The following is a 15,881-nucleotide window of genomic DNA, read 5'->3' as shown; positions in this document are numbered from 1 at the left end:
GAATAAGGGGTGGATGCTGTCCTGGGTTCAGCTATAGCAGTCATTTTTCTCCTTCTTAGTAGCTGGCACAGTGCTGTGGCTTTGACTTTCAGCCTGGGAACAACATTGATAACACCGATGTTTTTAGTTGTTGCTAAGTAATGTTTACTCCAACCAAGGACTTTCTCAGTCTCATGCTTTGCCAGGGAGGAGGGGAAGCTGGGAGGAAACAGAGACAGGACACCTGACCCAAACCAGCCAAAGGGGTATTCCATACCACAGCACGTCATGCCCAGTATATAAACTGGGGGGAATTACCCGGAAGGCCCAGGTTGCTGCTTTGGTTGGGCTCTGTATCAGTCGGCAGGTGGTGAGCAATTGTATCCTCTCCCCTTGTTATTTCCCTTATCATTATTATTATTAGTGGTAGTAGTAGTGGTTTTGTATTATACCTTAGTTACGGGACTGCTCTTATGTCAACCCGTGGGATTTACATTCTTCTGATTCTCCTCCCCATCCCTCCGGGAGCAGGGGGAGGAGGAAGGGGGGGAGTGAGCGAGCGGCTGCGTGGTTCCGAGTTACCAGCTGGGCTTAAACCACGACCACTTACCGGCTGGTCTTAAACCCTGAAGACAGCTAATATACTGATAAAGAAGCCTTATTTTACTGATAAGCTAGGGCTATGTATCATTTATTAAATTACAATTTAAAAGGAGTGAGAAAAGCACATGAAATTGTGGTTATATCTGAACTAATCAAAGGACATCAAATGTATATATGGAATACAGATAAACTGGTGCACCTTAAACTGCACAGGCATTACATTTGAAGAAAACCAAACCAAACCATATCACAGGAGTATCACATTATATATAGATCCTACAAGAGAATAGCTAAAGGCTCAGAGACTGGGGTTCCATTTTGCTCTAACAGTTGTGTGATGCTTCTCCTTTTCCAGTACAAAGAGAAATATTAGCCCAAATCATCTAGCCAGGCTGCTTGACTCTTCAAACACTGTGTATAAGAAGTATTCCAGACTTGAGAGTTCTTACTTGGAGCCATTTGCAATCTAAGTGAAAAGAGGAACAACAGAAGTTTTATTACCCTCACCTTAGAGGGAAATGAAAGCTGTGTTTTCAGTGTCTATATAAAGCACAAGTTATTTGTGCTGATTTGAGAAAGTCTGAAAATTAGACTACAAGAAATTGGAAGCTTGAAACAGAATCTGTATTTTCTATATCCCAGTCCTGTACCAGAGGACTGTCTGCTGGCTAATGAACAGTCAAAAAAAAAAAAAGTTAAAATATAGAAAAGTAAGTAAAATGCCACCTTAGTCTTTGTATCAAGCCTAAGAGCTTTTATGAAACCTCATTTGAGTTTCCACAAATATTTATCTGATGCAAACATCACTGTGCATTAGAGGAGTTTGTTCTTGTTCTAGTAGCAATCTCAGTTGTCATCTGATTTCACTCACAAACCACTTTAGGCTTTGTAATAAGACTCTAAGGTATCTGTAAAAGCAATAATTTCAGAAGCAAATCCCCATGCCTGGAGAGTCCTTATATATTGATATCAGTAATAATGTAGCTGATAATTTTCTGTTGCTTTCACTTGATGATCTGAGAGCAAAATACTATGAATGTAAATCTGTAAAGAGAGCCATGCAGTTAAGTGCCAGATTTCCAGACCTTCCAGTCTTATTAACATGTGTGATGGGGGGGGGTTCCAACCTGCTCCATAAAACTATAGGAATATAAAGCAGCAGCAAACTTTATGAGGTAATGTCTGCTTTACATGGCAGAATGTTAAACAAACAATAAAGCAAAGCAATGATTGTTTAATGTAAAAATATACTGAAGAAAAAGATATTAAAGTGTACTAATATGACTGCAGTAAGTTTAGGAGAGCAATGAAACTTCTTGGGGAAAACTGTAAAATGGTTAAATGAGACTGTGTGATCTCATTAAGCTTTTATGTAGGTATGGTTTTGTCAACACACACCTTGTAGGCAATCTTTGTTTTTCTCTTTTAAACTTTGTAATCGCTATTACAAATGCCCCATTGATCAAACGCTGAGCACAAGATCTAGATAGGAGTGTTGTAATTAATAGTCATGGCACAGGAAGTCTGAAAAGGATGACTGCAGATTTTCACTGGAAACTTAAAATTCATCCATATTCAGTTACATTACTCCCTTTTACTCTATCTTCTGTTACCATGTATTCTAATGCCTGAATTAGGACAATTCCCAATTTTCCTACAAAACTTTCCAATGCTATACAATCTACTTTTGCTTTCCTTTTAATTCCCCAATGGCCGAAGTTTCATATTTCACCCAGGCACTGGTAATTAGCCAAGGAAATTATTTTAAATGCCAGATGTCACATATTAAATATAAATAACCTATGACCCTGCATGCAGAAAGCAAGCCCCTTTTCTATATGACTGCTCAATTTAACTTTCTTGAACGTAGCCTCTATACTGAAATAGCGTCTTTCTCCCACATAACCCCATTCTTCATGCATAAAAAATGGATGTGCCTCGTTAGCTGTAAGAGACATAAAGGCAGTGATAGTTTTGTTTGTATGCCATTTGCAAATGAGTTGAAGTGTGTAAGTATACATTCACACTGGTCAAAAAAATTCCCTTGTTGTACCCGTGCTTTCTTCAATAGCAGCTGTAAAAGGCATAACCATAGACACAGCCAAGGAACACTATCTGCTGATTCCAGGAGTCTTCCTCTGTGCTTTCTCATATGCCCTTTCTATGCCACGCTGGTATGTGTGGCTTCTAAACAGGTCCAGATTCAACCACAAATGGGAACGAGATCAAGCACATGAAATGCAACATTATGCTTTATATTCTTAATTTGAGGCTGTTTGGTTTATTGAATCATGCAGAACAAATGCCTGACCATGCTTCTTCCAAAGCCTACTCTGGCTACAATTGCACAGCTGGGTTTGATTTGCTACCCATAGGAAGGGGAGAGGAATCCCTATTGCTCCAAGACAAATACAGATCTGGGATGTGGCTGAAGATCCAGAATTCCTAGCTATCCAGCATAGGATGATGTGTGGAAAATGAAACACAGCACAATGCAGCTCTTAGGTTTTTGCAGCCTGTCCTGGGTTCAGCTATAGCAGTCATTTTTCTCCTTCTTAGTAGCTGGTGCAGTGCTGTGGTTTTGACTTTCAGCCTGGGAACAACGCTGATAACACCTATGATTTTAGTTGTCGCTAAGTAATGTTTACTCCGACCAAGGACTTTCTCAGTCTCATGCTCTGCTAGGGAGGAGGGGGAGCTGGGAGGAAGCAGAGACAGGACGCCTGACCCAAACTAGCCAAAGGGGTATTCCATACCACAGCATGTCATGCCCAGTATATAAACCGGGGGGAGTTACCCAGAAGGCCCAGATCACTGCTCGGGTTGGGCTGGGTATTGGTTGGCGGGTGGTGAGCAATTGTATCCTCTCCCCTTGTTATTTCCCTTATCATTATTGTTATTGGTGGTAGCAGTAGTAGTTTCGTATTATATCTCAGTTACTGGACTGTTCTTATCTCAGCCTGTGGGAGTTACATTCTTTTGATTCTCCTCCCCATCCCTTCTGGAGCGGTGGGAGGAAGAAGAGGGGGAGTGAGCGAGCGGCTGCATGGTTCTGAGTTACCGGCTGGGCTTAAACCACAACACAGCCAAAAGTCACAACATGCCTAGAAAATAGCCCCAGTTTGTAAAGGATTCAAATACCACAGGAAGCACATTCCTTCCTTCTTGAGACACATGCAATAACTCCAGCTTCTGACCAGATCAAGGTGTATCCCATCTGGATGCAATAACGCAGCCTAAAAGCAGCAAGGACAGAAACCACCTATGCATATTAAATAAATGAATAAATGAAAGCACCCCTGCTCACAAAACCACAAGTGAAATAAAGTTGCCCTTATTACTGCCACTGTTTCACCTCTCAATAGCAAGCAAAAGCCGAATCAGCCATCCATGCCATGGACCTCAAGCACAGAGTTTGACATAAGTCCCTGGAAATTGATGCAAGTTCACGTCAGTCATTTTAGGCCTTCTGCCAACTCACTCTCAGTCACACCCCAATTGTTCTTTAGCTGTATAGAAAGGGATTGAAAATAGTTTTCTTTTTACAAATTCAAATGGGAAGGATGCTCATTTTGGTGCAGCAGGACAGGGACAGCAAAATGAAAAATAGGGTGAAGACAAGACAAATAGAAAGGTTATTGCTGGCAAGAAATAGAAGTTCTGAACACAGATATATCTGATTTTGATGTAAAAAGCTGAATGAAGATGACTGTAAATAGCTATTAATTGCTCACGATGCCACCTTAACTTCCACATATTCTGTAAATTCTTGATAGCTAGATGGTCATGACATAATCAGTTATTCTATTTTAGGATGTATACTTCTTTTTCTTTTTAATTAACAGCAGTAGGTAGCACTGCCTCATGACCTGCATGTATCATAGTTTTCTGAATGAATACTATCTCAAACAGGGGAGAGAACATTTGTTTTACAGTCAAGGGAAAGGAACAAGACAATAATATACATATTTTTCATGTAGCATTCTGTTCAGAAATATACTCGGAGCATCTTACTAAAGAGAACATGGATCAAATACTTGTCTTCACATTTCCCCTTATGGAGAGAACAAGTTTGGTTGTATTTTTCTCAGGCATAACGAATAATTTACTGCTATAGAAGAGGAAACGGCTATGGTTACTCCACATGCTGTAATCTGACACAACAATTACTTAACAATAAGAAAAATTCTAATATATCTGCTTTAAAAATGTAAAAGATCAGCCAAAAGTTTTTAGACAAAAATAAGCTGCTAAGAGCCATTTTATATACAGTGTATTTTACTGAATTGTTCATCGTAGACCTGTTTTCGTTCAAGAATGCATGAGGGTTTGTCTTAACCATGGTTAATCCAATTACACATTCTTTTCCAGCTTCTCTTGCTACATGACCTTGAATTTAGAGGTAAAAAGAGGCTACGGGCCAATGGGCTTCCTTCAGGAAAGGGAGTTGGCTACCCTAACAAGAGCATCAACCATTACATATTGTAGGAACAGTAGCTGTAGTTGCTCATGCATTTTAGATAAAGAAATAGCTAGTGGTGTGGGGGAAGTGACAGTAGAAAGGACAGTGCATTAGAAGATTAAGTAAAAGATAAACACATGGCTGCTTTGTATTCTGGGCACTAGAAGCAGCTTCCCATTTTCACTTGGGCAAACTCCTCCTGTCCCAAGTTCTACACAGTGTTTTTTAATATGATGCTTTCTGTTTCCACTAGAATTGCAGGGTCACAAAGTAATTTTTCATTTAGGCTTGCTTTCTTCAGCATAGATTACCCATCTTCCTCTAGGAGCGCACAGACAGTTAGAATTAACCAAACTGTTGTAGAAGCCTGCTGGACTGAGAATTTTGCACTGTAGCCAATTTCTCTTCATGTTAGCCTTCTTTTCTCACTTTCATTCAGAGTCTATAAAGAGAACATCTAGATACAAATCCATGCATGGGATTATGATATGCCTAAACAGCAACAAACACAAAAAGACCCTGTGCATAGAAACAATTTGAATTAGTTATTTATGACTCAAACAGTATAAACCGATAAACCTACAATTTCCACATGCCTGTACTCCAGTTAATTTTTCAACCAAGTAATTTAACCTGGTCTTTTGATGTTTAAAAGATACAGCAATGATATTTTTGATTAATATGAGTTTCACAGTCCATAACATAAAGCTGTGCATATCACATAACTGCATATAAGCAAATGTGACTGGCTGTGAGTAGCTTAATTCCTATCAATGCCCAGCTTTCAGCAGAAAGCTAAAATCTCCCCAAATTCCATAACTGAGGATTAATCTTTTACTAATTCCACAGCACTCAGCGATGGTTTCATTAAGTTGCTCTGGGATTTCTTAAACTGCAAATTCCAGACACATCAGGCCAGTTATGGTTTCTGCACCACCATCTGCTGCTGGAAACAGATGCTCCTGCTAGAAAAACAACTTTTTTTTTTTTACCCTTTTGTTTTTCAACCTTAATGCAAGGCAAAACAGTAGGCGATGGTATGTTATTGTGCAAGCATAGTATTCTGAAACATGTGTGTTCTTTGTAACATCTCCATAGCTCCCTTCATCAATGCCACACGTTGCTAAGGAATTTTTTAATTCGTCTCTTCGCAGTTGCTTTAGCACTGCTGCTTCCAAGGAGCCCAGAAAGTAAGTAGCTAACGGCTTAGATTCCTTCAGCTATCATTTGTTATGCAAGCTGCATTCCTCAGCTCATGCCAACCTACCTAATTACCCAAGTCGTTAATTGGCACCAAGAGCACCACCTATTCACACACAATGCTTTAGCAGACTAACACGGAACCCGCGTCCCAGGGAGGCAGGGCCGGACCCACCGAGCGCAATCCCAACAAAACCCCCACACCCCACTCTACTGCCCCGCCCCTTTATGTCAGCTACAACCAACTACAACCCCTAGCGGCCACTGCGGCTCGCTCCGAGGCGGCCTTTCCGTGCCATGTGACCTGCCGCGAGGCGTCGGCGCGGGTCATGAGGTATCGTTGGTGTCGCTGACGTCACCGTGCGAGGTTGGGAGGGGGGGAGGAGAGAGACCGTGTGTGGGAAACGCCGGTGTGGGGTGGGGGAGCTGTCTAGGGGTGCGGCCAGTTATGGCCCGTAGCAGGCGCCCTCCCCGCTGAGTGACAGAAGGTGCTCGGGTACGGGAACTTGCGCTGGGGCCTGAGCCGCTGCTCGTGCCGCTGCCGCCTCCCCCCCGCGCCCCGCTCCCCCCCCCTCAGGCCGCGGCGCCATCCGGTGTTATGAGGCAGCCCTGAGGGGCGGTGGCGGCCACCGCAGCCCGGCGGGGTTCGGCAGGGTGACGGCGTCTCGGTTTGTCTTGCCGGCCAAACCCATGACTACGGCAAACTGCGGCGCCGACGACGAGTTCGACTTCAGGCTGATCCTCGGGGAGGACGGGCAGCCGGGTCCCGGGCCGCCGCTGGGGCCTGCAGGTGCGCTTCTTCGCTGCCGGGGGGGGGGGGTGTCGGCTTTCGCCTTCCTGTTTTCCTCACGACGGGGGGGGCTGCCGCCTGACCCGTCGCCGCGGGATTGGGGGCAGCGGAGGGGCCGGGGCTCCCTAGGCCGCCCGCAGTCGGTACAACTTTCTGTGGAAAAAGAAACTCCAGAGTGGACGTCGCGCGGGAGGAGCCTCGTCGGGCGCGGTGCTTTGGCGGCGGGGGGGTGTTTTGAGTTGGATCGGATCGGGTGGGCCTGGCCCCCTCCCGCACATGGGCGGCCCCGCGTCCCGGCGCGGGTAGCGGTGGGGACCCGCCCGCGATACCCCTCGGTGCCGGCTCCGGTGGCTCCGCAGGGTTTGGGGAGCGTGCCGTTAAACTTGGCACAGGGCACGGAGCGACAAAACTAATGGGGATGTGCTCGAGACTTGTCGGGGCTCTTGCGATGGAAAGTTTCGACCCAACTGTTCCCCGTACGAAAAGCATCGTAGTTACTCCAGTGTGTTCTTACAAACTTCGTGTACGTGCGTGTATATACGTGTGGATGAGCAAAACACGGCGTGTGAGATGTGATGGCTGTTTGGGTCCGTATGGACGGGTATATACACATATTTCGGAGAGTTTCCATTTTATTCTGTTTTGCAGTGTTGGAGCCTGAAAATCCCATTAAAAAACCCCTCATATTTCTTTAAACTGCAGAAAATAAAGTATTCCCTGTGAATCGTGATGTGGGAAATCAATAAGTCAGCTGTGCTGTGTGTAGCTGTACTAGAGCTTGATGGCTGTGTGCTGTTTTTTCTGACCTGCTTGAAATAAGTATTAATCGGTAATGCACTATCTTAAGTCTAACTGGATAGATGATAACGTAGGTCTGGAACATGACTGTCCAGGCTAAATTATGCAGCCATGTTTTGTTCTCTGACTTGGTTGTCTGCATAAATTGATTATAAAAATATTTGATACAGTCTGTGTGTAATCCAATGTGAACACTTGGGATGGATTTCTTACAAAATTACTAACTTTCTTGATGCTGTGATTTAGTTTTTACAGATTTCTTCAGATAAGGAGAGATTTCATTTGCCTGTTTTCTAATTTAGTGGAATAAGAGATGGTGCTGTTGGGAAGGGGGCCTGAATTCTGCTGGCTAAATAAATGCATTACAGGACTGGAGGAAGACAATGGGGAATGTTAACAAATTACAACAAAAGTAATTATGACACCCCTATTACTATTCTTTTAATATAAAACTAGTGGTCTGAGCTATGTTTCTCTGTCAATGATAGATGAGAATGAGAAAACAAGTTGCTCAGAAAACTGGAAATACTAGTGGTACTCAATTCACTTTAATATTTGTATTTTGGTAGCGTTCCTTAACAAGCACTTCAGATTTTACTCTGAATATAGAGAATTTTCCATGCTTGATAAGTTAAAACTATTTTTAAGGCAAATTTGAAAATGTGATCTTTGGACCATGAATGATCTGTTTGCAGTAACTTTCAGTAAGAAATCCTGCATCTGTAACTCAGTAATTCCACTGCTTTGCAGAATACTGGAGATGGTCTCGCCTGCTGTGCACAAATGTGGCTTTCAGGGGCAAGGTTTAGAATAGGTCTCTGTCTTCAAGTATCCTCTTAAAAGGATTGCCAGAGTTTAGCTGTTGATTCTGCCATGTATTTTACGTATGAAGAGCTAGATTGCATATGAGAGGACTTGTATTGGAAATCTTATTAATTTTTTCCCTTTCCCCTTTTCCAAGTATATTAGTTAAATGAACAAAAGTTCCTGTTTCTCCCCAAAGCATATATTGAATAATCCCCTATTGCTTGCTTCAGTGATGATGTCTGTTGTGCAGCAAAGTAAGCATAAGGGCATTTTTTTCTAATGTATGCTAATAATAAAACACATAGGTCACGGGAAGTTGCTGAATTTGAAATAAATAATATTAAAATTACTGAGTCTTCCATGATCATGGAGAACACTTGACACTTTCTCATGCTTCATGCTGTATCTCTAGAAGTTTGGGGTTGGCATCCTTGTAAAAGAGGTGTTTAGTACCAGGTTCTTGTGTAAATAACATGAAAATCTACATTAATGCTTTCTTTTATGCTGAGACTACTTTAGTCTTCCAAGGGTTTTGTTCTTTTATATATGAGCCTATATAAATATATATATAAATCGTTAACTGATTTTTTTAATCAAAAGCAAGAAAAAAGTGAGCTATTCTTTCATTTCCTGTAATATACTTTTGATTTCTGAACTACTAAGAAAATGCTAGTCCCAGGCAGTAGATTACCCTTTTTGTGACATTAAAAGGACAATAAGAGAAATTAAATCAACTGGGATTCTGAGTAGTTATGCAGGACAATTTTAGTGGGTTGCAGAATAGTAGAACTAACATATTTAGTTTTGTGCTAAGTGCAGGACTAATATTCTGCAGTAGTGCTTGTGTGCTTGATCTGAAAGTTGTGGCTTGTGCTGCAGAGGGGAATGCATGAAAGGTGGTTTAAGGATGTTGAAAATCTGTACTCTAATATTGCAGTCTTTGCAGCATCCTTCACTTGGAATCAAAGGGATAGCCTATTTCATACAGTTTGTGAGCTGAAGTAGAAATTTGCTCAGGTGATTGCTAAATAAGAGATCGTCAAAAGTTTTTTGGCTACTTTTAAGTGGAAGTTAGGTACTAAGCACCTTCTGCAAAATCTTGCTCTCTTTTTCTCTGATAGTTTAGTGTCATTGTCCCAAGGAAAAAAGAAATTGTCACTTTGATTTTTGTGGTGTTCAGCACTCAAAACAGGATGTACAGTTCTAGGTACTATAAGCTTGATCTTTTTCTGACAAAATAATTCAGGCTCCCAGTGCCCAAAAGTAAAATGCTGTAGAGCACTTGGAAGGGAGCCAAATCTCTTTGGTCTTCTCTTTCTTGCAAAACTGTTTGGTTAGTTGCAGTAGCATCTTACTGCATCTTGCCACCTTATATCATTTACATTTGAAATGCCTAAATAGGCATTTGAATTACAGTATTGTTCAGGTCCTGTACAGCCTACCAAAATAGACTGTCATGTAACAAACTTTGTCAGTTGTTATATTTAAGATGCCACCATGTTTGGCCTTTTTAATGAAGAGATTTTGGGGATGTAATATGTGACATTGGAAAAATTGAATTTATCTTGAATATTTTTCTAATGATGCCCCCATCCCCTTCACCCCCAGTTTTGCAATACTATACAGTATAATTTTGGGAAGTTTGCCTAGAATTTATTAAGCAAACAAACTGCATTAAGGTCTTCACACTACTTTAAAAATCTCTGCTGAGAATGCAGTGTGCTGTTTAATGCCAAACTGTGCAAAAGAGGAGCAAATACAAGTTGCTGTGATTGTTTTTTTTAGCTGAATTTTTATTTTAAGGGTTCACCTTCTAACTTAACAAATGAGTTTTTACAAGGTATCAGCTTTTAAAGAACTTGGAATATGTAGTACTAAGCTGGGAATTCAGGATCTTGTAAGGTTCTGTAACATTCAAACTTTATTTTTTGTTGGTGTGTAAAATGGGGACTGACTTAAAATTAGAGGCTGCAAACGGTTCAATATTCAGAAAATTATTTAATTGGGAAATTCGGAGTTATGAATTATTGATACTGCCGTTTAGAATCCTGTCTAAAATGTGCCTTATTTCTGATGCAGTAAAAGAAAGACAGTAAAACAATAGTACTGTGTGGAATTTTACCCTTTTGTAAAGGGTAAATTCATATTATCTTTTAATATAAGTAATCATCCATGGTTTATTTTATTTGTTTTCCCATAACATTAGTGCTTTAAAAATACTGATAAAAGTACCCTCCTTGGACTTCTGGTTTGTAATGTCTAGTTTATTTTCTTGGAAGCTATGAAAGAAGCTGAAAACAAGGTTCTGCATATTTCCTGTGACTTAATATTTGGTTAAGTAATACTGTTTAGTAATCTTGTTACAGATGAGTCTTAGAATCTCTCTTTCTTTTCTCCTGAACAGTATGGTATGAAAAGTATTGAAAATATCCCCATCCTGTGATGAATTCAGTGACAGTTCAAAACATCTTTGTGAGCTGGAGCCTCACTCTGGATAAGGACATTTGATCTGGCTTTGGATCTTTAGTTTATTTGAAAACTTCTTATTCCCCTTTGAGTTTTTCCCCTCTAGCTTAGAGCTGTTAGTTTATTGGTTTGAGGTTGTTACTGAACATCGGGATTGAAATATACATTTTGCTGTTGTGACTGTCAAAGTAATACCCGATCTTTTAATTTGAAGGTTTCCCTCTCTGACCCTCTTTCTCTATGAGATTCTGCGAGCTGCTTGGGCTACTCAGCATTTGCCTCCTGCCCATATGTTAAGTGCTCGGAAGTGATAATGGGCACTGTTTTTTTCTTAGTAGCTAGGCAGAGATCTCTGTAGAACTGGCACTACATATGTGTCATTTAATTTAAATGTGTAGTAAAAGTCTTAAAACTAACAATTTGTACTGAAATACCATCATAAAACTAGTCTTTATAGCTTTGCCTTGATCATTAATATGTATTCTTCTTCACTTCTTAAATGTGTGTTCATGATGGGGATTGCTGGTAGAGAATAGAAAACAGTCTAAGCTGTTTACAGAAGTTTGCAGTATGCTTGAACTTTTTGTTGTTTTCCCTAAGATGGCGATTAAGGTAAGCAATACTAAGAAAGCCAAGTTGTGGTAGGAAAGAGAGTAGGCTCATAATTTGAGTGGAAAACTAAGGGCTGGATGCTGGCAGTAATTGTAAACTTCAGGTGTGAGCTGACTGAGGGTTGCTCTTGGTAAAATTCATTTTTGTGATCACATACTTTTGATCCAGAACTGCTGCAAAGTGGGAGTTGTTGCCTAAAGCTGCCCTAGTGGGCCAGAGAAGTATGTGGAGCAGACTTAGCAGAAAGCCCAGCCTGTAAACCAACATCCAAGTCCTTGCATTTGTCTGGGCATGCCGTGAGGGGTTAGAATGACAGTGGAATTTGAGTGAAATGATCAGTAAGGCTAAGTAAAATTGCAAGGCAGGAGCAAGCTTATTAACAAACCAACATTTTCTTCCACCTTTAGTACACCCATCCGTGAGTATTCTTGTGAAATATTGGCAAAATAGAACATTAAGAAAATTGTAGAACTGTTCAAAGTCATTCAGGGAAGACCAGTTTAAATCTGAAGAACTGCAGAACTGGTTGATAAGCAGGTGTTCAGGCTGTGTTGTGGCCTGCACATCTTGTGAGTTAACCAAACAGCTGAACTTAATCATTTACATGGCTCTTCTGATTAAATGTCTTGGTGGCATTGAATGCTTATGGTTTACTTTTCAGACAAAGGATGATAGGTGTGGTAGAAGATACTTTTGTCAGTTTTCTTTGGGGAGCCCAGTCCTCATTTTTATGTACCTGGGGGAAGGAGAGAAGAATCAACTTTCTGGGGATCTGACTACAAACCTATGATCTATCAGCAATAAATTCACGAAAATAGAACTCTGGGTTTAGTTTGGGTTTGTGTTGTGTTGCTGTTTTGGTTCTTTGGATTTTTGTGGGGTTGGGTTTTTTGTTTGGTTGGGGTTTTTTTGGTGGTGGTTTTTTTTTTTTTTTTTTTAGCAGAAAAAAGCTTCATTTGAGGCTGCATAAAACATGTTTGTAGGTAGAAATGTGAGCAGGTACATGCAGCTAATTTATTACTCCCAGAAATTTAGAATTATATTATATTAATCTTTAGATTAATAGGAATTGCTTGTTTAAAAAATGGCTCTCAGACTGCATTTTGAAGATTAATCATCACTTCTAAAAATGAGAAATATTTTTAATATAGCAAAATTGCTGGATGGCATTGAATTGTTCTGTGTTTTTTTTTTCTTTTTAACGGGTTGGTGGAGAGAGTTATTTTTGAAATATAAATATTCCTCTTTGGACTTAACTCTTAGGTCCTTTCAAACCGTTATCTTTCCATTTTCTTATGTATGAGGCTATTCAAGATTGCAGGAGGCAAATAATTTTCAATTCACTGTTTAATGAGAGTCTTCATGTTTTAGTGGCTGCTAACTGCATTTTGGGAACAAATGCTGGGAGAAATGTGGTGTGGTTTTTTATTTTGTTTGGGTTTTTTTTTGTTGTTGTTGTTTTTAATCCCAGATCTTAATTTTTTTTTTTTTTTTTTGCTTTGGTAAATAGAATAAATGGGAAGACTGCTTAAACGTAAATTGAGTGATAGGTAGCATTTGTACTGTGCTGGAGAGGGAATGGAATTGTGACTGTAGTTGGGATAGGGCACAAACTTACCTTCTAACTGAAGTTGTTTTGCAGAGGAACCCTTCATACCCAAAACAAAAGCATACACTAAAAACAGAATGAGAAGCTGAAAACAGTCTGTTTATTAACCATTAGTAACAATGATTCACTGTTTGTGATGGCTGCATAATGGGCTGTAATAATGTCTACGGTGATTTATAGCTACTCACGTGTATCTTGGATGCTTTCTAGTAGTTATTCCCTACATCAGAAACACAAAGTTAATGAGGAGATGGAATAACTCTGTGATTACAAAAGGCTTTAATGGTGTCATTTGGGATAACTGTACTCAAGTGACAAGGCCACAAGAGAATATCTGGTTTAATCCAAAGAAACTAAGAAAATCTGTCACCATTTTGTATGTTGCATAGCTTCTTTAAATCAGGTCAGTGTCTATATTTTGTCAGTGTAATTTGTCAAATTTAGGCTTTTGAGAGCAAATGCTACTGTCTTTCATAGAATCATAGAATGGTTAGGGTTGGAAAGGACCTTAAGATCATCTAGTTCCAACCCCCCTGCCATGGGCAGGGACACATCACACTAGACCATGTCACCCAAGGCTCTGTCCAACCTGACCTTGAATACTGCCAGGGATGGAGCATTTACCACTTCTTTGGGCAACCTGCTCCAGTGCCTCACCACCCTCACTGTAAAGAACTTCTTCCTTATATCTAACCTGAACTTCAAAAAACCTCAAATGACATTAACTCCATTTACTGCAACAGAAATACATAATTTTCTGAAACGTGCTTTATGGCTTAAGCAGATGCATTTGATTTTTCATGTGTGTTTAATCTGTTTTTCTTACACACCAAATAAAATTTTATGACTGTTGCTTCTCTATTTGGAACTCAGTTCTGTTACTTCAGCATGAAGCTGGATGTACACTGACAGCCATTCTAGTTTAAATGCATACCAGGTCACAGCCTAAGGGTTATTTGCATGTTAGGTTTTTATTTGATAGTGAAAATGCCTGCAGTTCCTGGCCTGGTTGGTTTTTCCTCATGTCCCAAAGCTTGCCATCCTGTCAGTTGTATATATACAGGTGTTTACATTAGTGCACTGCAGATCTGATTGCCAAAATCATCTGGGTTAAAAATACCTCCCTTCTCATTTCTCCCTCCCCTTTGCGTGAGAGTGTGTGTGTGTGTGTGTGTGTTAGGGTAGTTGCTGCTTAAAAAAAAAAGTAACATGTAGTTACACCCTGGGAGCCAGTATGTTCTTATTTTATTCCATGTCAGTTGTAAACATTTCTTATGCTGCATTATTCTCTTGCTTAACCTAGTGCAGCTTCATTATTCTTCTGTATTTCTACCAAGGACAATGAATTCTCATCCAGACTAGAATTTGGAAAAGATTCATTGATGAGCTCCCACTGTTGAGAAGATTGTTTTTCTTATATGTTTTCAGTATTCTTGCTTAACACAAGAAAATGAGTCAAGTTCTGATGGGCATGACAGAGCTGCCCCTTGTGTACATGATTGACAAGTAAAATTTATTTTTATCCTCTTTGAGTAATCTGATATGCCCATGAAACAGCACAAAATCATTGAAGAGAGAACTGCTTCATAAAATGACAGTTGTTCTAACTTGTTGAATCACAGACTGGTTTGGGTTGGAAAGGACCTTAAGATCATCTAGTTCCAACCCCCCTGCCATGGGCAGGGATACCTCATACTAGACAATGTCACCCAAGACTCCATCCAACCTGGCCTTGAACACTGCCAGGGATGGAGCATTTACCATTTCTTTGGGCAACCTGTGCCAGTGCCTCACCACCCTCACAGTAAAGAACTTCTTCCATATAGCTAACCTAAACTTCCCCTGGTTTAGTTTAAACCCATTACCCCTTGTCCTATCACTACAGTCCCTGATGAAGAGACTTTTCTGAAAGCATGAACTTGCACTACTGTGTTGTGTGTTGCTAAACTTGGTCTGTAAGGATGTGTCTTCCTCCTGCTCCACCTTGCTACCTAAATTGCTTTCACAATTTATACTTTTTTAGTATCATATTTGGTGGCTTACTAGCCAGTTATACTCTTATAAACTAATGCATTGCTGTGTTTTTTAGGGGGGTTTAAGTTGTGTGTTTTAAGTTGCTGTTTAAGCTTGTAGGAAGTGTCTCTGGAGAACTTACAGCTTGCAATGGAAAAACTGGAGTTAAAATATGCAGTTAGAGAGCTTTAATGTAGTAGCATACCAGCAAGAACTCTGATCAGTTGTCTTTTTAAATGCATAAAAGGAAAACTATGGCTATTAGGTATTTTGGGTTCTTTGTGAGGATTAAGACTCCTCTCTCATCCCCAGAAGTATATGAACTGCTGCAAATCAGTAGGATACTGGAATTAAAAAATGGAGCTGCATATGCTTTTTGTTCTTATTTACAGATATTTCTGTGGCATTCTTAATAATACCATTGTGTTCAGAAAGAGATCATGGTAGCTGTCATGACAACTGAAAACCAGAAGAGGTTGTCATTCTTCTAAAGGTTGGGAGTGGAGACAGATTATATGATTTGCCTGAGAACACACGTCGTC

The 15,881-nt window shown here is 40.3% G+C and overlaps 1 protein-coding gene across 1 annotated transcript in view; it reads left to right on the top strand.

Moving 5' to 3' along the window:
* The first annotated feature begins 6,824 nt into the window (after positions 1-6,824).
* Positions 6,825-15,881, top strand: part of LOC115618937 (nuclear factor of activated T-cells, cytoplasmic 3-like) — an 87,202-nt gene continuing 78,145 nt past the window's right edge. Inside the window, exon 1 of the mRNA XM_030510902.1 lies at positions 6,825-7,034. Coding sequence (XP_030366762.1) covers positions 6,935-7,034 — 100 coding nt within the window. The 5' untranslated portion in view covers positions 6,825-6,934. The remainder of the gene's footprint in view (positions 7,035-15,881) is intronic.

The sequence above is a fragment of the Strigops habroptila genome, chromosome W, assembly GCF_004027225.2.
Source record: "Strigops habroptila isolate Jane chromosome W, bStrHab1.2.pri, whole genome shotgun sequence".
Classification (NCBI taxonomy): Eukaryota; Metazoa; Chordata; class Aves; order Psittaciformes; family Psittacidae; genus Strigops; species Strigops habroptila.
The sequence above is the reverse complement of the archived record's forward strand: the minus strand, read 5'-3'. Positions and strand labels throughout refer to the sequence as shown.